This window comes from Meleagris gallopavo, chromosome 1, assembly GCF_905368555.1.
Source record: "Meleagris gallopavo chromosome 1, MGAL_WU_HG_1.1, whole genome shotgun sequence".
NCBI lineage: Eukaryota > Metazoa > Chordata > Aves > Galliformes > Phasianidae > Meleagris > Meleagris gallopavo.
This window is the reverse complement of record NC_139404.1, coordinates 140756842-140778298: the sequence shown is the minus strand read 5'-3', so window position 1 is coordinate 140778298 and position 21457 is coordinate 140756842. Positions and strand designations below refer to the sequence as shown.

At 35.1% G+C, this 21457-nt stretch overlaps 1 protein-coding gene across 3 annotated transcripts in view; it reads right to left on the bottom strand.

Moving 5' to 3' along the window:
* Positions 1 to 21457, bottom strand: part of FGF14 (fibroblast growth factor 14) — a 378041-nt gene that overhangs the window by 79522 nt on the left and 277062 nt on the right. For all 3 annotated transcript variants that reach the window (XM_085215548.1, XM_085215547.1, XM_085215546.1), the window contains exons 2-3: positions 18849 to 18959; positions 9455 to 9558 (exon numbers count right to left, since the gene is read on the bottom strand). In XM_085215548.1, coding sequence (XP_085071674.1) covers positions 9455 to 9558; positions 18849 to 18959 — 215 coding nt within the window. The remainder of the gene's footprint in view (positions 1 to 9454; positions 9559 to 18848; positions 18960 to 21457) is intronic.

The following is a 21457-nucleotide window of genomic DNA, read 5'->3' as shown; positions in this document are numbered from 1 at the left end:
AATCTGTGACAGTAGAGAATTAAAGGACACTTTCTGTGAGCCTTCTGCCTTGTTTGTATCTAATAGCTGAGCGCCCCTGCCATCTCCTACCAGGGTAATTCCTACAGTTTCTAGTGTGATTGTTTTCACCTTGAGTATTTTCACACATGATATACTAATGAGACTGTTTTCATATTATTGGTAGAATAGTAAGTGAACTTAATATGACGAGGTTTAGCCATCCTAATCCATTCTGCTGCCTCCATGTTTTTTTTTTTTCCCTCGATGACATATTTATATATCCAAAGTTATGAATCAAAAAGTATTTTAGACAGTGTCTCACTATTTTTCATGTCCTTTACAGAGTAGTTATCTCCATATAATAATCTCTGGAAATCAAAGCTCAGCTGATCTATCTTCTCCTCCACTCATGTCAGTTGAGGAAAAGCAGTTTTTACAAGTCTGAGTAGGATGGCACAGGACAAGGTGCTGTCAGCTGTCAAAGATATAGTGAAATTTCCACAAGTATATATCAATTTTATCTCTTATTCTTTTCCCAGCGGCTATTCCACAGCCACCCTCAATGCTCAAATGAATGTTAAACGGGTAATAGAATTGCCTCAGTTAATGTTTCTGAAGTTGTTGCTTCCAGTGCCTGAAAGGCTGATTCTTTCATCTCCTCTGCTGGTGCCAACAGATACTTGGAAATGAAGAGACAAGGGCACACTCTCGATCTTTAAATGTCAAGAACAAAACAGTCATAGCAGTCCCCTTCAAGAACAATTTAAGTGTTGAAAAAGAATATTAAATACTGTCTCCTACTATCTTTTTCTAAGCCTTAAAAGTTCTCTGGAGGAAAAGAAAAAAAAGGGAGGGAAACAACTGCACGTGGTATAGACATTGAAATTAAATATACTTTTTGCTAGCAACATTTGGATGTTGAATTCTCCTCTTAAGGAGAAGTGGAGAGGGAGGCACCAGTCTCTTCTCTCTGGTAACCAATGATAGAATGCAAGGGGACAGCACAAGGTTGCGTCAGTGGATACCCAGTCTGGACATTAGGAAAACCTGCTTTACAGTGAGGGTGGTGAAACACTGGAACAGGCTTCCTAGGAAAGTCATTGGCACTCCATGTCTGTCAGTGTTCAACAGACACTTTGATAATGTCATCATTAATATGCTTTAGCTTTTGGTATGCCCTGAAGGTGTCAGACAGCTGGATGAGATGATTTTTATTGGTCCCTTCCAACTGAATTATTCTATTTTATTTTACAGAGATTCTCCCTGCTATAATTTGTTCAAGATGAACGTGAATTAGGATACTTACACTGACACAAATCCTTCTGGTACCTAATGGAGTAAAGCCATATACTTCCAGATTCCACTGGAAGTAATGGAAAAATTTCTACCAAATCTAACAAAATATTCTATCCCATTATAAAAAGAAAAGTAATTCTTATGAAAGTATGAAATTACTACTGCTGCTGAGTTCTGACAGAATACATTTTTCTGTTCGTGTCTCCCTAAGAACATCAATCATTTATGGAGATAGAACTTGAAGATCATTCTTATCAATTACATTTTACTTTTTTGTGTGACCAATCTGTCCTCACATTATTGCAGTAGAATGTGAGTTGCTCTTCTCTTAGAAGGGAAGGTTCAAACATATTCTAGTTTAAAAAGAAAAAAAAATGCTTTATTACCATCAGGTTTAATTTTTAATTAAAGTATTATAAAAAATTATAAAAAAAAAACAACAACAACTAGCTTTTGGAAATAAAGCTGTAGTAGTAGCAGTACTAATACTTAGCAACTAAATAAAGAAACCCTTATACCTCTACATACCCTTAATATCTTCTAAGCTACCTTTAGGAGCTGGTCTTTTCATAATATTATTCTCTTTGTTGATGATCTGGACTGTGTTTGATTTTGGCCTGTAGACTTAATGGAAATGTGACAGGGTATAACCATTAGGGAACATCAGTCATAACATGGAAGTCAGATGCTGGCCGAGAGGGACATGAAAAAGTAAACGTATTATGTTTTTGAAATGTTGGTTATATATATATATATATATTTTTTTTTTTTGCCTGTGGTATAAAATCCTTTTTTGTTCCAGTGGCATAAAATTCTTTTTCCACATTTTTTTTTTTTTTTTTTTTTAACTCATCAGCTGTTAGGCAATTCTGCAATAAGTAAACAATTCCATGGTGAATTAGGCAATCACATCCCTTTTGTGGAAAACTCTAGGTCTTTAGCTGAGTACATCTGCAAAGCTGCAAACTACTGATGTTTCATTTTCATGTTGAAACGCTGTTTTCAGACTTGCAGCCTCAACCACACAAGAAACTGAGTAGTGTAATCTAAATGTTTGGCAATGCTGAAGAAGCTCTACCATCTTGTTAATAAGCCAAAGCTATCTGCAACATCATGTGTTACTGGAAAAAGAAATCCACAGGTGCGCAGATGGAATTAAGTATTCAGCTTTTCAGTTACTTTTCAGTACAGAATTTTCCTGCAGATCCTGCATATTAAGTCCAGAGATTTGTGTTTTGCCAGGTAGTGATTTCATGTCACCTTTTATGACAAAATGTTTAATGACAAATATATCAGTAGAACAGAATGTTGAGTACATTCATAACTGAATTCAAACATGATGAGGTGAATCACCTCCAAAGCTTTTAGTGTAGAATTCAGGTTTGACTGCTTATTTTCTACAGATTTATGATTTCTCTTGAGATGCCCTCAGGGGGGAGACAGTATTTCCCTAAGGCTGTAATTGTATTCCGCTAAAAAACAAGAATCCTTGTCAAGTCAACAGGAATCAGTCAAGACTTCTTCTCATCTGACAGTGAATAGAATATGTTGAAAAAAACATTGCAAACAAATCTCTTTTTACCCTTGCAAGAGGGATTTTTAAAATTGCTCAGTTATGCCCTGCTACCAATGCAGTCAACATATGCAGACATATTAATAATCTTACACTTGAGACAACAGCTTCCTAATAGGATGTGATTGGCACTTTTCAAGCTTCTTGAAGATAACAAATGCTTACAAAGCTTTCCTTAATTATACAGGTAAATCAATGTTTTCCTCTTTTATGGGATATATTATATTTTAATATTATGGGATATAAATTGGTATTCTGGTAACTGATTATTTCATGTTGGCAAGATAGTACAGAACTTTTCTTGGATAATGAAATCAGAATTTTGCCTACCTAAAGCCATTCTTCAGCCCACCACAAACATTTTGGAAATAGATATTATATTTAAAAAGTCACAATTAATTCACATTCAGCTATCTTGATGCCTAGACATATATCTTTCAGAATCAGAAGTGAATAACAGAAGTTACCTTAGCTGTTCAGCAACACCAGTGATAGACAGCTCCACTTATGTCTGATCTACTCCATACTGCTTATCTCTTACCCAGAAATCTTGAGCATCCAGTGAGAAGTCTTAATTACATCAAACATGTTCTGGAAGGGATATCTACTTACCATTAATCCATCTACAATTGTCTTCCATATTTTAAATATTAATTAACTAATAACGGAAATAAGCAGTAGGTTTTGATGAAAAACATGGTTTTGATAATGTTCTAAAAGTTGAGAGATTTTAAATCTTCAATAGCCATACATGTGAATAAGATTGAATAGAAATTAATGGAAAATCAGAAATGTTGAACATGATCTTTTTGATAGGCTTGTGTGGTGACAATTACTGTGGAAGTGAAAGAATAAAATAAGGATATGGAAAGACTACATGGTGTACAACATTTAGCATTTGGGATTGCAGACAACTCTGACTATCTGACCATATGACTCTGACCATAAATGAGGATAAAGAACCATCCAGAAAAGTGAAGTGGTGTTTCTGTTACAAAACAAACATTGGCCAAAAGCACAGAGATCTTACCATGAGAAACAAGAAATGCTGGAAGCACAGGTTTGACAGACTAGATTAGGCTGCTGGTCCATCAAGCCCATGCTCAGCCTTTGGCTGTGACAATTGCAAAATAACTCAGATGCAAACTTCTTTCAGTGCATCTACAGAAAAGGATGCCATATAATGAAGAAAGCATTCCTCTTGATCCTTGTGGCCATCACCTTATTTCCTGAAGCATGAGATTAGATTGCCCTCATTTTAGCATACAGATACTATTCTTTGTCAAAAAAAATTGTTAATTGAAAAATGTTCAACTGCAGCTGTTGAGTCTTTAATCTTCCATTCTTTGACATGAAATTTGGACAAGCTGCTTTTTAACCTTCAGGATTTACTTGATTGCACATTTCTGTAATCTTAGGGATTATCAAGAGATTATTGCATGTGCATATGAGGGATTAACACAGGAAAGGAAAAGTAATATTTTAAGCAAATATAAAAGTTTTTCTTACAAACAAAAAATTGTGAACAAGGCCTGTCAAGGATACTGTGGACCTCAATGAATAGGACATAAATATTTGGTTTAAATGTCAAGAAACATTACCACAAGTTTTCAGACAAATGGTGTTACTAAACCCATTACAGAGTCTAAATGGTAGCAGAGTGAAAAAGCTGCCACAGATAGAGCCAACATAAAATACTGTTGCAGTTCTAGTGATCTTTGTTGTGTATTAAAAGTAGCATACTTTTACTACATAAATACTATGAACAGTAGTTCAAATAGTAACCATTTCTACATGCTAAACTTCCAGAGAGTTATAAATATAAGCATCAGACTCTTCCACAGTGATGATATCACCATAAACTAGTTTACAGCTCTATTCTGCAAAACTGTGCTAATAAATATATTAGCAATTTGCTCTATTTATTTTTGGCAGGGAACTTGAGAGACAAATTACCTATCTCCAAACACAGATATAAATAAGCATAAACCATGCAGACATTTTCCTCCTCCCCAGTACTGTATTTCAACTACTTCTGGAACATTTCGAGCTTTCTTTTACCACTCAAGCAATCCATCCCAAGTTACAGAGGAATATACTCCCTGGAATGTGCTTTTTAATATCCTCTCTGTGAAACTTTTGTTATATGAGACAAGTACAGATCACTTTCTGACACAATTTAGTTTCCCTGCATTTCTGTTTTAAAAAAGAAACATTGCCATAACAGTCATCTATCTGATTTATTTGACTTTTGGGTTTTTTAATTTTAATTCTGTGAATTAGTTGGAAAAAAAGTCTTACACAAATATGGCAGAATAAAATATGACAAAAACAAGCAACTCTGAAACTGGCAAAAAAAGAGCCATAAAAAAAAAATAATTAAAAACAAAGCAAGAAGACATTGCTAATCTGCATATGACAATCTGCAAGCAGAACTGGTCTCTATCAATGTACCTGCATTTTCCTCTTCTTATACACCTCATATCAGAGAAAGATGGATCACGCATAATACCTTTCCTGTCAGTGCTACTGCTAAATTAATGAAGCTTATGATAAAAATAATTGAGACTTTGATCTCAGCTTAGACAATACAAATACCACTTAAACTTTAGCTCACGCTTCCATTTTTCAAAATGTTTATAATTAGTCAGCAATCACAGAATCACAGAACTGTGAGGACTGGAAGGGACCTCTAGAGATCATCGAGTCCAAACTCCCTGCAAAGCAGGCCCCCTAGACGAGGTTGCACAGGTAGGTGTCCAGCGGGTCTTGAAAATCTCCAGAAAAGGAGACTCCATTTCCCCTTGCCCTATCACTACACATCACTGAAGAGTCTGGCCCCATCCCTTTGCCTCCTGCAAACTAGATATTTATAGAAATTGATCAGATCCCCTCTGAGTCTTCTTTTCTCAAGGCTGAACGGACTCAGGTCTCTCAGCCTTTAATCATAGGAGAGGTGCTCCGTGCCCTTTATCAACTTCAAGGCCCTCCACTGGACTCTTTCTTTTTTGTACTGGGGAGCCCAGAGCTGGATACAGTACTCCAGGTCAGCCCTCACCAGGGCAGAGCACAGGCAGACGATTACCTCCCTTGATCTGCTAGTCGCGCTCTTTTTAATGCACCCTAGGATGCCATTGGCCTTCTTGGCCACCAGGGCACACTGCTGGCTCATGGTCAACCTGTTGTCCATGAGGACACCCAGGTCCTTCTCTGCAGGGCTTCTCTCCATCAGGTCATCCCCCAAGCTGTACTTGCGCATGCAGTTATTCCACTGTAGGTGCAAGACTCTACATTTGCTTTTGTTATACCTCATCTCATTCCTCTCTGCCCAACTCTCTAACCTGTCCAGGTTTTGCTGAATGGCAGTACAGCCTTTTGGTGTGTCAGCCATTCCTCACAGCTTTGTATCATTTGCAAACTTGCTGAAGGTGAACACTATCCTCTCATCAAAGTCATTGATGAAGATGTTGAACAAGACTAGACCCAGCACCGACTCCTGGGGAGCACTGCTAGATACACACCTCCAACTGGACTCAGCGCCACTGATCACAACCCTCTGAGATTGGCCAGTCAGTCATTCTCAACACAGTTCATCATCCATTCATCTATCCAACACTTCCTCATCTTCTTTATAAGGATATTGCGGGAGACAGTATCAAACGCCTTGCAGAAATCAAAGTAGACTACATCCACTGCGCTTCCTCTATCCACCCAGACAGTGATGACATCATAGAAAGCTACCAAGTTGGTCGAGCATGAACTCCTTCGGATGAATCCATGCTGACTATTCCTTATAACTTCTTCTCTTACAACTCTCTGGAGATGGCTTCCAGAACAAGATGTTCCATCACCTTTCCAGGGACAGAGGTGAAGATGGCTGGTCTGTACCTCCCTGGATCCTCCTTTTTGCCCTTTTTGAAGAGCAGAGTGACACTGGTTATCCCCCAGTCCTCAGGCACCTCTCCCATTCTCCAAGAACTCTCAAAGATGATAGAGAGCAGTTCAGCAATCATCTCTTCTAGCTATATATTTTCATATATTTAAATATATGAAAATTTTAACAAGCACTCCCATTATTTTGCACTTATTTCAATGATAGTAGATAGCATACCAAACTTATCTTGAGAAAACCTTTTTCTCCAAGCCTCCCCTGAATAGCCAAGGGGAAAACACATAATATACTGTATATGCATTGTAGATGCAGTAGATACACCATAGTGACCAAGAATCAGGGAAGGCACTAATAGAAAGCGGCTGGATAAAAACATTTTTTTCTGCAAAGGACAGTATTTAGAACATTCTGCATGCAGCATTTCTTCACCTTGATCCTCAGGGAGAAGATTCTTTTCTCTCTCACGTTTTGTCTTCTTATTTTCAAATGTGTTATTGTCTACGCTAAAGGCAGGCAATTATGGAAATGAAAATAAATTATCAACATTTTCAATACATTAACATGAAACAATCGAACCTGCATTATGGGAAATGACCATCTTTCAATCTGCATTAAATTCCAGAATATTACTACATTTCATCTTTGACGAAAGTATAAGTTGAAAATCATGTTGTAGACATACTAAAGTTCAAGGTTTCCACTCAGTTTTCTGATGTGTCACTTCTCTTTGTCAACTAATTGTCCACTCATCTTTTTATTCTCTGCACAAGTAATAGGAAGCAGTACATCCCCAAAATTTTAATTTCCTTACCTCACACAAGATAAAATGACAGTTTGAGACACTATCCCAAGAAGAAATCTTTAAATGAAATACATTAAAAACATAAAAACATTCACAGAACAAAGTTCCAAAGTTCCTAACAAGTTTCCAGTAACTACAGGATTATAAGAAGTCACCAAGTACAAAAGGCTTACTACTAGTGGCAATGAAAAATATGCAATCCTGCAAAACATTACACGTGGATTGCATTTTTGACTGACATAACCTTTTATTTATATCCACAAGACTGTTCACAATCTAATAATCTGTGTTGTTTAAGAAGACATAGGAAGAAGGCAATTCAGATTCCCACTGATGTAAGAAGAAATACCTTGCATGATCTGAGGATGTTTCGCAGGATGTTTCATGTCCTTTCCCTTGCCCAGATGGCACCATTCTGAAAACTTGGGCCATTTTCAGAAAAATATGTATGCATGGAAATCACCAGAAAATTTTCACATAGTCTCTCCTTGAGCAGAATGACCACCAGGAAACTGATACATTTTCTGAAATTTGCAGTTCTTTTTGAAGGAAGGAAGAACTTATTTCAGAAAGCTCTGGACAGGGATGTAGCAGTACCACCACGTAACACATAAAAAAGTATTCATCATACTGAAAAGAACTTCCCACATAGAACTGGGAAGTCAGTAATGTGCTAAAACTACAAGCTCCATATTTTATTTTCTAAATTTCTTCCTTCTGGCAGAAAATATTGCATGTCATATGATGTTTTCTTGTGTTAGATTTTTTTTTATTATTGTTTTGAACAGAAGAAAAAAAATGTTTTACACAGGCTGGTGGAGTTTCCAACAGATCTCTTATAAGCAGCAATTTCCTCTTTGTCTTGACATTGACATTCAAGATTAGTTCCATTTTTCCCCCTAATTAGCTTTTCCAAACAATTGTATTTATGAAACAAACAGAATACTTCCCCTGAAGGCATCAGAAACTTAATCTGTCCAATTTCCTTTCAATGGATATTGAAAACAAAGCAGTGTATTGTAACTCAGTGGGAAATTAAGAATTATGTGACGCAAGAAATGGAAAAAGTGCTATTAAAATAAATTTGACATAGAGGGCAATACAAAATAGTAATGAATAATCCTTTAAGCCCCCTTCTTAAGGCTTGACAGAACTGCCTGCTCCTATTAAAGTTTGTCTGTTTTCTAAAGGATGTTAAGACACTAATTTACACAAAATTGAGGGGTTTTATATTCATAACAGACTGACTGATTAGCATTAAATCTTTTGAAACATCCTAAACAAACAGAGGCATTTCCAATCACTTTATACAGCAATTGCTTATGACTCAAAAGAATTTTTCTTATACTTTGATCATTTTACAAAAATTCTGTTCTTCACATTGAATTCACATTGTTTCTGATAGCAAACATTAAAAATTCCACAGTGCTAAGCATACAGTTAGAACATTATGGTAAACGTAAGGCTATAAATTACTTTTTATACTGAATTTATAATTATAATTATTGTCTTATCAATAAACCTAACTGTTTAACAGGTTCTGGATTCTGAACAACTCTGAAAGAAAATAATTTCAGGTCTTTATTTGCATTTTTTTGATAACTTAATTGAAAATAATAATCTTTGTGGTGTATTTACACTACCAGTATATCTTATCAGGAAATATGTGTTTTATTAACACATATATTCTCACATACAGCACACAGTGTTTTCTACTTTATATCATTTATAGATATGCTGCATGCATAGATAAGTACACAGGTGGGTGTACTATATGTATAAATAAAAAATACAGACATTACAGTACTTCTTACAGGTGACTGCACATCTACATTCCAGCATAGATTTCATCTTCAGCTCTGCCTCTAACAGAGTTCAGAAAGGTACTTACTGATGTGTAGAGGAAACCTTCATTATTTAGGGCTATATACAACCCAGTCTTTACACCCTGGATAGCAACAACTCGAAGTCCCACTGGTATAAGGTTGAATAACGCTGTGAAGAGAAAACATGACCAGATATGAATATATTGTGGTTATTAAAATATTTTAATGAACAACATTAAGAAATAAAGCTATTTCTTTTGGTTCTTTCTTCTGATTTTGAGATTTAGCTAGTTCAGAAAGTCTTGTTACTAGTAAAATTAACCCTTAAAATTAAAGCCTGAGTGTCTATGTATCAGTAATTCCTGCAACACACAGTATTAGGCATAAGCGTTAACTAGCAAATACAAAACACTGCAGACAAAAGTATATCAGACAATCTCAAAATAATCAAAGAGTCCAACATTTTGTTCACTATATCAGTATAAACTGATCATAAGGGCAATACTTGAGAGATATCCTGCAGAACACATATCTTCTGATTCAGCCAAGTATGTTCATATTTTCTTAGATATTTTTATTTGTTATGATTGGTTTCAAGGGGTCCATGGTTTCAAATCCAAAAAAAAATTATTTGGTTTTGTAAATGATGTATTTTCTACAAGCCTCTGGTAATGGTAGATTCTTGTCCTAATTAAGGAAAGCACTGAAATATGTGTTTGACTCTAAAAGTGCATAAATCATATTGAGATGAATATAAAACATGTTCAAAAGCTCAAGATCTGGAAAAAAACATGATTTAACTAGAAAAACACAGCTAATAGCAGATACCCTAGCGATGATATATACCTCTGCAACAACAAAAGAAGACACAGCTTTGACTAGTTTGAAAACGATCAGTGTGAAAAGAAGGGTACTATTCTCACAACAGCAACAGAAAAAGAAAAGTAAAAATATAAGAAATTTTTACTTCCAATACATACATTTTATATTAAACCAGTTGTTTAATAGCAAAAAAACAAGTAACCTGTTCCCCTGAAAAAACATAGGAAGGTTTGGGTTGGAAGGGACCTTTAAAGATCGCTTAATTCTAAGATCACTGCCATAGGTAACTTCCGCTAGACCAAAGTGCCCCATCCAAACTGGCTTTGAACTCTTCCAGGGATGGAGCATCAACAGCTTCTGTGCGCAACACATTGCAGTACCTCACCATCTTCATAATAAAGAATTTCTTCCTTATACTAATGTAAACCTATCTTCTGTTAGTTTAAAACAGTTTCTGCTTGTTCTTTCACTATACTCCCTGATAACTAATTCCTACCCAGCTTTCTTGTAGGCCTGGGTAGGTACTGGAAGGCTTCTTCCAATAAGGTCTGTCTGGAACCTTCTCTTCTCCAAACCAAACAAGTCCAACTCAACCTGTCTTTGTAGTAGAGGTGCTCCAGCCCTCTGATCATTTTCATGGCCCTCATCTGGACCTGCTCCAACAGCTCCCTGTCCCTCAGATGCTGGGGGCCCTGGGCCTGGATGCAGTTCTCCAAATGGGGCTTCACAAGAGCAGCATAGAGGGGAAGAATCACCTCCCTCACCCTGACAGCTGCATTTTTTTTTTTTTTTTTTTTTTTGATGCTGCTTAGTGTAATGTTGGCTTTCTGGGCTTCAAGTGCAGTACAAGAACAGGACCCTAAATGGTATTTCCAATTCAGAACTAGAAGCACAGCCAAAAGATTACAAGATTCCTCAAAGATACCTTTAGAAGAGCCCTACTGCCCACTGTACTCATTAAAAATACAAATGTTCAGCAGATAAGACATAGATCAATTTTTATTTTTTGAATTATGGCAGCAAACACAACTATACTAAATTTACTGACTTGTTTCAAGAAAACAAATGCGAAGTACACATCAGTCTCTGAAGAAAAGATCTGGATGAACCAGAGTTCATGCAAAGCACTTTTCCACTGTGGATGAGTTATGGATTTACAAGTACTTGGATGATAACCAAAAGCACAACTTGTATGTTCAGTATCGGCATAAGTATATGGTTGTACAAAGCCATGTTACAGGAGCACAGTAATATCTACAGTGAATTCCTCAAAATTTAATTGTGACCATAATGCATAGACTATGAGGCTGCCTGTAATTAGAGTGCCAGTGGCAAAGCCCAAATGAAGAGAAAAAGAACAGTGAATTTACAGTATCTAAGCACATTTTCATAAGATACGAAAACACCTGATTGGTCCCAAGATATAAAATTATAGTTTATGATGAAGCTGATCAAATGTTTAGAAGTGGAAAAAAAAAAAAAAAAAAAAAGTGGGTTGCCTGTTAGAATTTAAAGACAGAAACAGATGCAAAAACAAACAAACAAACACACACCACCACCACCACAACAACAACAAAAAACAAAAGAGCTTTCCTACAAAAACAACATTTTCTGGAATATTCTCATAAAGAAAAAGGATCTAGAATCACAGAATCATATGTATCATTAGACCTTTTTATGAAAACATATAGCCAATATAAATTTAAAAATTGTAGTAAAGCAATTTCTACAGATGTAGAAAGAAAGGGGTGTGGAAGAACAAAAAATAAAGTTATGGATTTACAAAGAAGAATAGAAGAGATGACTCCAGATAAGAAGTAACACAAATACGTAGCATTACTATTTCAGTAGTTTCTGAAAGTTTCAATAATTTTAGGATATTATTGGGCTGGTCTCTATAAAAATACGGTATATAGAAAAGGCTTCCTCTCAGCTTATAAAAGTTAAACATAAATCAGTGAAGTATAGCAGTAGCAGACAAGATATCCTATGACTGTATTGTTTAAACACAGCATGACTTGAGAGATTTCATATATTCAAGTATAAATAGAAAGTTTTTTTTTTTTTAAATAGATAATGCCCTCAAATGAAACAATGTCAAAAACAGCAATAGCACTATCCTGGGTGGTGGAGGATGAGTCTGTCACAGCAAAACTAGAGGGGATTAACATCAGGACATTTTACTCATGATAAAGGGACTGAAAAATAAATGGAAAAGAAATGGAGAGACAAGTAGCTAGTTTTGTTTTCTTTCAAGAAGAAAAGAAGTTCCAGAAGGAAACCTGGATACGAACACTCTACTAGAGGAGGGCAGTAGATATTTTAAGAACACTAGGAAGGAAAACCAAGTAATACTTGTATGAGGAAAAAAAGGTAAACACAAAAAATAAGTCATTCATGACAAACTGCTGATGAAAAATAACCCAAAATTACAGTGCTTCAATCAAAACTTGAGGAACACAAATTTCATTTACTGCATTACAAGTAAAAATAAAATTGCAGAAGTAGAAAAAAACCAACAACCGTTGAAGGAAAATTAGAGGCCTGTAACATGGCAATGTTTTATACAATCTATAAAATTAATGGAACATCTTATAGCTGCTAGTGAATTTAGAAAGCAGGAAGGAGGGGACATAATGTATATTTCACTGCCACCAAGTATTAATGAGATATTGTCAGAGTTGCTATAGTTAGTGCAAGACCATAAAATTTTAGAGTGTGATCTGAATTACTGTAATTCTGCACATACTGAATATTCAGTACCTACTAAAAATCTTTCAGACTTCAGTGAAAGTAGGGAGGCTAGTCTACAATTGATTCATAAATGCTCAGTGATATGCTTCATACTGAGATCAGCAAAACACCACATCAGTAATGCACAGCATGTGATTTTTACTTGCTGAAGTTGGCCAAAGGAAAATCAATTTCCTCAAGAACGTGGCTGTGCAGTACTATTTAAGAGCAGGACATCCACGCCTAATTGCAAATTTAAAACCTGCCTAAGATTTTCTTGTGTTATCCTCCACTCTAATAAAATTCTGTTTCATAAGAGTTGAAAGCTGTTTCCAGAGTTTGCTGGCATATCAGGTCTACACAGCCAAAATTATACCCTTAACTGAATGGTGGTGAAAAATAACCATGCATCCAGCTTCTATCTGTCTTTAAAATAATGATCCAAACCCAAAAATAAGTGGGGAGTTTGGTCACTGAACATCTCAGTTGTCCTAAATCTAGCCAAATTTGTCCATATATTAGCTGAGAGAGAATATTCTTCAACAGCCCAGTGCTCAGTTCTCCTATATCTCATGTTTAAGTATAGACACTGGTAAATCCATTGACAAATAAGAGGTGGGAACATCAGGAAATCAAGGGAACCAACTGAAAGAAATGGTGTGACTATAGCCCTTCATCCTGTGCAGATCTGAGCCTGTGCACACTGCATTAGCTTTCTTTTGCATTCCATCTAAACCATGAAAATAAAACAACTGATTTTTCTTCCCTTTCCTAATCCTCCAATGCTATTCACAGTACATGCAAAATCAGAACATGGGGTTGGGTGGAAGTTAACTGCAACAATTGCCCAGAAATGAGAATTTTCATCATTACGTATCATGAGAAAGGTTTGCTGGGCTAAATTTGAGTTGAATTCTAATCTTTCAAAATTTTTAGCCAAAGTTATATCTAAAATCCACTTTTTGATAAGTAGTAACTCCTTCCTTTCCTTGAGCAAAACTCAAACCCAACACATTTTTCTTTTCCATTTTTTTTTTTTCTGGAAATTTATCACAGTAAGTTACATTTAGATCTGAAATGCCTGAGATCAGATATTTTGATATCCCTGAGAAAGCCTATTTAGCTGGCTCATTGCTACAAGAAAATTACTGTTACAGATTATTGTTTTTCTTAAGAAACTTGCTGGAAACCAATTGCATAAGGCTTATAATTTGCTCTCTGTTCTGTATTTGCCTTACACTGGTATCAGTTAAGAAAACTTCCCAAAGGACCAAATCTGCAGTCAGATCAAGGCAACTATCTCTTTAATTTATTTCCATCTCCAGGCCCACAAGCAAAAACTGTGATTCCACCAGAACATCTTTTAGGTTGATAATGACTATGGGGAGGTTGATATTCACAGATATGCCAATAATTTCTGGTGGAGAAACACATTCTACCTGACTGATGTAATACAAGATGTTATTAAATTGTGCTGTGCTTCAGCAGGACTGAACATGGCCTTCATTGATCTTGTCATATTGACTAGGAGTATACCAATGGGAGAAATGGGCTTACCCTAAAGGTAGTGTTAAATAGATAGGCAAATGCCTCTGCAATTCTTTGAAGAAAAAATGCAGTAAAAAAAGTGCTTAAAAATCTGGCAGCAAACATTTCAGTTTAGTAATCTATATTTAAACAGTGTTATATGTTACAGATGTTGTTTTTTAATCTCCATATGCTTATTTCTGTCTAATTATTTCTTTTATCCTACCAGGATGCTGTGAAGGTTATTTATTAATATCTTCAAACCAAAATATTCTAGTGGTAGGTACCTTAGAAAGACATTAAAAAAGTTAAAATTTCCATATTCAATTTGGAAAATATAATTGGAGTTCTAGGAACGTGCATTAAATGATGAAACTAAAGGCATGTTAAATGGGAGCATGAGTTCTTGAATACTAGCTCTTCTAGGCACCAAGTGTCATGAAGGAAGTAAAGCATGGTGCACCATAATTAAGCAACAGATGTGCACAGCACAGCTAAGTCAAAGTTGCTTGGATAGTCCTAAGTCTGATATCTACCAGTTTATGAATAAGGACTACAAATGAGCAATGGACTTTTAATATGCTTTAAATATGACTGTAATTTCAAAAGAGGCCCAATAACAACATCTGAGTGCTAAAATCAGGTCTACCATGCATCAAAGGAAGTATCACAGTGTTGAATTTTTTCAGTGGTTGTTGTCTGAGGTATGCTTTGCAAGTGAATATAGATAATCCACAAGGGCCAAGAGATTCGGAGTTTTCATCTCAGAAATTAAAGAATCAGAATTCCCTGTTTCCCAAACATAATTAGTCTTCATACTAAAACTGTCCTTCACTCATGAGACAGAATGCTGAAGATAGACCGAAGCCAGAAATCGAGATATTTTGGGTGGAAGATCAGGAGCAGAATGTAATGATTGTTATTACAAGTACAAAAAGGACATCTATTTCTTTATAGCTTCTGTTGTTTTTCCAAAGTAATAACAGTGAGGCCCACGAGATCACTGTGAGCACCTACTCCTAGAGCAAGTTCCACTTGCAACAAGTAACACTATGAACTACTGTAAACCTTCTAAAATCAAAGCAAGAGAGGGACGGCTATACTGAGCAAGACAAAAGTAAAAAAAAGCCTACAGTTTTAACCACAGTTACTCCTGCCATCACTACAAAGCAAAACAAAACAAATACCAGAAACTGCGAGGCACTGAATGAAGGAAAAAAGAGAAACATCTAAAATAAGAGAAAAAATGTAATAAATCCTCCCTACACAGATTACTGAGAGTTTGGCAAAATTACAGCCCTACTTTGCTGATGTGATTTGAGGAAACAGCGTTGTTAAATACTAACTAATAGATCCATTATATCATACTCTATCACAAAACATCACTGTCTTGTAAAATACATAGAAGGAGACTACAAAAATGAATGGAAACTCATCATTCTGTTTGCAATGGCTGACACTCTGCAATGGGTTATGCTACAACAGCTGACTGAAAACACTGGTAGAACTCGTTTTGACTTCAGATAGAAGGAAAAAGCCACATTAAAAATATTACCAAGAAGCTTTAAAGACAAAAAAGAGTACTAACAATCTGAATAGACCACATTTCAGTCTTTCCAGACACTAATGCTCTATAATGCTGGGACTCCAATAGTGTATGTTAATTATATTTTTTTATGTATACTAGTGTACATATAAAATAAGTAGAAAATGACATACATGTCAGGGAATTTTAACTTCAAGCAGTCTTCTAACTGCTTGATACAATAAATTGCAGCAGAACAGAAAGTAGCAGAATGACTAAGCTTCAGTTTCCTTGCTCAAAACAAAAATCACTTCTCTTTTCTCTTTTGATATTCACTCACTGGCTTCTCCAAAACGGCAAGCTACCTGGAAGCTGTGAAGGTGATGAGGACTCCTTCACAGGCTGTGGTGACACTGAATAGAACACAACACGCCTAGAAGGCTGACAGAGATGCATGCCCTTCAGGAATCTCAATTCTCTTTCTTTTTAAAAAACACAGTTCAAATGAAAGGTAAGCAGTCGGTCCTGTTGAAAGCTAATGTATCTCCTCGCTCACTGGGTGGATTAAATAGGCAGACTGGTAGCTCAGTGGTCAAAAGAAATTTTCCCATTCCCAAGCGAAACCCAACAGTATGGGGCCATGCTTCCTCCTCTGCAGTTGCCAAAACTTATTTACCAGTAAGCATCAGACATGAATTATCACAATGAGGAGCTCACAAAATAGCTGATCAGAAGACTAAGGATTATATACACAAGCAAATTATTTTTTTTTAAGTACAAAAGGAAAAACAAAATATGCTGAAATAAAGAAAAGAGATAAAAACCAAAAAGTTCAACAAGACATGGAAAGAAATAGAGTGGAACGAGAAGAGAATTGAGGAGAAAGATTGACAGCACAAAAGAAACACTTATATATTCATGACTATATTGAATGAATCAATCTTTTTAACTCTTGATATAGTGTTGATAGTACTAGATATATTATCAAAATTTAATGTGGAAATTGTATGTTTTCCTGGCAAACACACTGGTTTTATGATTTTATACAGCTTTAGTGTCTAATATGTCTTTACTTAACATTATTACAGAAGTGGACTACTGAAGCACTTTAGCTGGAGAGAAAAAATTCCTCTGTAGAAAGAATCACGTTAGCCAAAAAAATAATGTTGAAGTAAAACATAATATTACCTAACAGCATTTATACAAAATATGAAATTTAGTTGGCTTTGGACAAGTTCTGTATTTAAAAATATTTATAATATATAATATTCGTTCTGAATTTTGGAACAACTGAAAAGAGTTAGAGATACAAAAACAGATGGAAATCCAGAAGGTGAGGAAGAGAGGAGAGAAAGGGCAAATAACACAGTAAGCAAAAATAAAAGAGGTTTGTAAAACTGACAGTGAAACAAGGAAATTATGGCATGATGGAAGATTTCTAAGAGACAAAAGTAGAAATGACATAAAATGTTCCAAAACTTTTGCTGTCATACACACCTCTTCACTGAAGCTGAAAATAAAAGAAAGGCAGGAAGAGAGAGAGGAATAGAAGCTTGCATTCTAAGACATGTTTCTTAGACCTCATAAAGGCAAAGTTTCTCTAAAATACTTCTTGATATTAGGTCCAGTACAGAAGTGGGCATGAGGCATGAGCACACCAAGGAAAAGGGAAGAAAAAAAACAAACCAACAAGGAACAGAAAAAAAAAAAAAAAGAAAAAGAAACATTCAGAAATTGAGCAGAGAGAGAAATACACATCAAAGTAGATTAATCAATTATTTTTCTCAGTTCTAGAAAAGTAGAATAATAAAACATGGTCATGCTATCTGTTGATGAAATATGTTAAATACGGGAGCCATGCATTAACAGGTAAAACTGGGAGTCTCAAGAAGAAACCTCAAATCCCTAAATTTGATTTCTATAGTCTAATTCCAACATTTTTTAAAATGAAATTAAAGGCTTATTTATAAGAGCATAATAAGCAGATAAATCTTTTTTATTAAAAATGCTTAAAATAGACCCCAAGACCACATATAAATAAATCATTTAAATATTCCATTATCATTAAACTAAACAAAATACACATATTCTCTGCTAAATGAAAAATTAAAACTCAAGTGTTTCTAGAATAAGAATAGATTTGCTTAATTAACATTTGCAGCTGAAGCTGTCAAATGTGTATATGTATATACACTGACTGGCAGTATCATAGGAAAATAACACCAGCGTAGTGATCATTACTATCCTTTAAGACCATTTTTGTTTAGAGTATTTTTGAAGAATTCCCACTATAGCAATCCCTACACTGGCAGAAATCCTGTCAAAATCACTGGAATTTTTGCTGGTATAGGGACAGACTGTAGGATGATCAATCTTCAGCCCCAGTTCAGCAAGACATTTCATCATATACTTAGAGCAGGATTTTGATTAGCATGTATTTATTTGTTTTGCTGAATCAAGGCTCATATGATCAGATTTGTAAATAATTTTGGATTCCTTATTTCTTTTTTGTTATTAATTTGAAGGTAAATTTTTGTTAAATACATTGTTTTATTTCAAAAACATTACATAATTTTATCATTTTTATAAAGCTATTGGAAGAAAAAGCTGGCCTAAATATCTCACCCCCAAGGTCCATTGGCACTTACACCTTCAGAGGGAAAATGTTTAGGCCAATGTCCTGTACAAGAAGTGCCGGTGGTTATTAGGCTTCCAATTGACAGAACTCTCTTCCTTTTGACAAAACACATTCAGAAACCCTCCAAAAACATTAAAACTGTGTCTGCATGTATACACTTGAATTATTCAATCTGCGTGTGAGATTAAGACATTCCCCTACGGCAGTCACTTACTAGAATTACTGCTGTCATCCTTGGTTCCATCGAGACTTCCATCGGGGTGCATTTGCAAGTAGTAGCCTTGCCTGCAATATAACCTGGTCACTATACCCTTGAGCTGGGGATCTGAAAGACAAACATATTTTGTCACTAGCCTCAAAACTTTTTCCAAGAGTTATCCCTACTTCCTCTCACTGTAGAAGGAAGTTTGATGCAGCACCATTGCCATCTTAAAGTTGTACTAGAACAAGGTGGTTGCTGATGGAGATGGAGAAAAATCTTTCTACAGAATTATTATTACACCAGTTTCATGTCCTCTTATCTGCCTTGAATGTCCTTAATTAAAATTAACAGTGGTAAAACAAACACAAAAGAGTAGTAACCCAAGCACCCATAGTCAAAAGTCTTAAACTACATTAAGCTCTACCAAAAAAATAAAAAAATAAAAAAAAAATAAAAAAAATCAGACTTCAGCAACAAGTAGAGAACCTTGCAGAAATCAAAAAAATATTTCAAAAAAATTAACAAAACCCATACATTTCATAAATGTTAGTAACTTACTATACTTAACATACATTTTAATATCACTTGCATAAAAAAGCATAAAAACGTTTGCCTTCTTTCACATTGTACCAAAGTCACATAATTGTCTGGTATAATATTTTGTAATAGTCCCACCTGAAGAGTTCCCAAAATACCAGCCTGGAGTCAGATACAATTCATTTGTCCTCTCCAATCCCCCAGGGAATAACATTTACAATAATAGCAAGATGGTTGCCATAACCCTTCTTCAGCAGAAAACAAAATGAAAAATACCTGAGTAAGCTAAAAGTAAATGGGAAATTCAGGAGGCGGAACATTTAAGGTACGCTATTTAAAACTCTGCATTTGTGAAAATCATTGTCCAGCATAGAGTAGGGGGCTACCAAGTGACAACTTTATGGTTCATCTCAAGAACGGTGCCTTACATAAACACATTATTAGGATGCTGGAGAATTGGTACATTGCTGAGGGAAAAGGCATCATATCTTAAAAAAACAAACAGCACTACCTGTGCTTCATATTTTATACTGTTAGTAATATTTTTACACATAAACTATTAGGCCCAACTTCAGGCATTCAGTAAACTATACATATGTTGGGACGTGGCATTAAAAGCATCTATATTTCATCATGCACAGCTTTGCAATAATGAACTAAAATCATAAAGACTTTGAGACAGAAAAGTAATAAAATGAATAGTGAATTTTTAAGTAAGGCAGAAACAATTTTCATGCAAACCTGTGGTCAGATTATATCTGATTATAATTGTTCTCACTATCAGTCAAGCTGAATTACTTACACTATCCTCAGGAAAGAAAGGAGTAAGCACTAATAAAAAACCCTTCTTTAAGTGGAATGTTCTGAAGTTTTGTACAAACGCTCAGTTCATGGAATATTTATGAAAATTGAAAGTTTTCCTTAAGTACACAAAGTCATATGAAACAATAAACACATCTAAATTTGAAATATAAAATTAAACTGTAAATATCATAGAAGCTGTTATTAGAAATGTTAGCACTAAAAGTTTCAGGACACGGAAATAAATAATATAAATATTTCGTGATTAACATTTAAGCACATCAAAAGTTTTTGTCTGTTTTTGTTTTATTTTATTTTGTTTTTTTTTCTGGGGATTGTTGTGAGCAAAAGTTTTTCTGTCTTTGTACAAGAATACTCAGAAAAAAATCATTTTTTTTTTTAAATATATAAATACAGTAAAACTTATGTTGCTTCAAAGTACTCTCTTAACTATATCAGGCAAATCAAAAATGTTTTCATCATTTGAAAATAAAAGACGTTACTTCTTCCAATGCATGCTTTCAATCTGTACTTCCAAACTGGAAGTTAAATATACTTCTGTTATACATGTGTATATTGCATCTTAAAAGACTAAAGGAAATAATTCTATAAATTCTTATAACTACAGGCTTAGAAAGTATTTGCAGGAAAAATATCAGCATTTTGAAAAACCATTTCTACACCCAAACAAACATGAAAAAAATCAGCTTCTAGCTTAAAGAAAGTATTGCACAGGAGGTTAATTAGGGTCAACCTACTGCTTACACTTACTGCTCCTAGGGAAAAGTACAAAATTTAGAAGTGATGCTCAACATTGTTTTTTATAGTCAATCTATTTATTTTTTAAATTTATTAATAAAATCTACTAACAAGAAATCACATAATCATTTTCTCCAGAAGCATTATTTAAAGTTAATCACGTTTTACCAGCTATTCCAAACTAGAATCATAGAATCCTTTGAGTTGGAAGGGACCTTTAAAGGCCATCTAGTCCAACTCCTCTGCAATGAACAGGGACACCACAGCTAAAGCAGGTTGCCCAGGGCCTGATCCAGCCTCACCTTGAAAATTTCCAGGGATGGGGCATCAACTACATCTCTGGGCAAAAACTACATTTGAATGAAAATAATCTGATGAGAAGCTCTGCATTTCAGCTAGCATTTGAGGGTTCATGTGATGGGGCAGGGCATGAATTCCCCGTTTATTCGTTCACTCAAGTTCAGTAAAATAAGAACTATAGAAAACATGAATAAAAAGGACTCTAGTCATTTGTTTTATCTTAT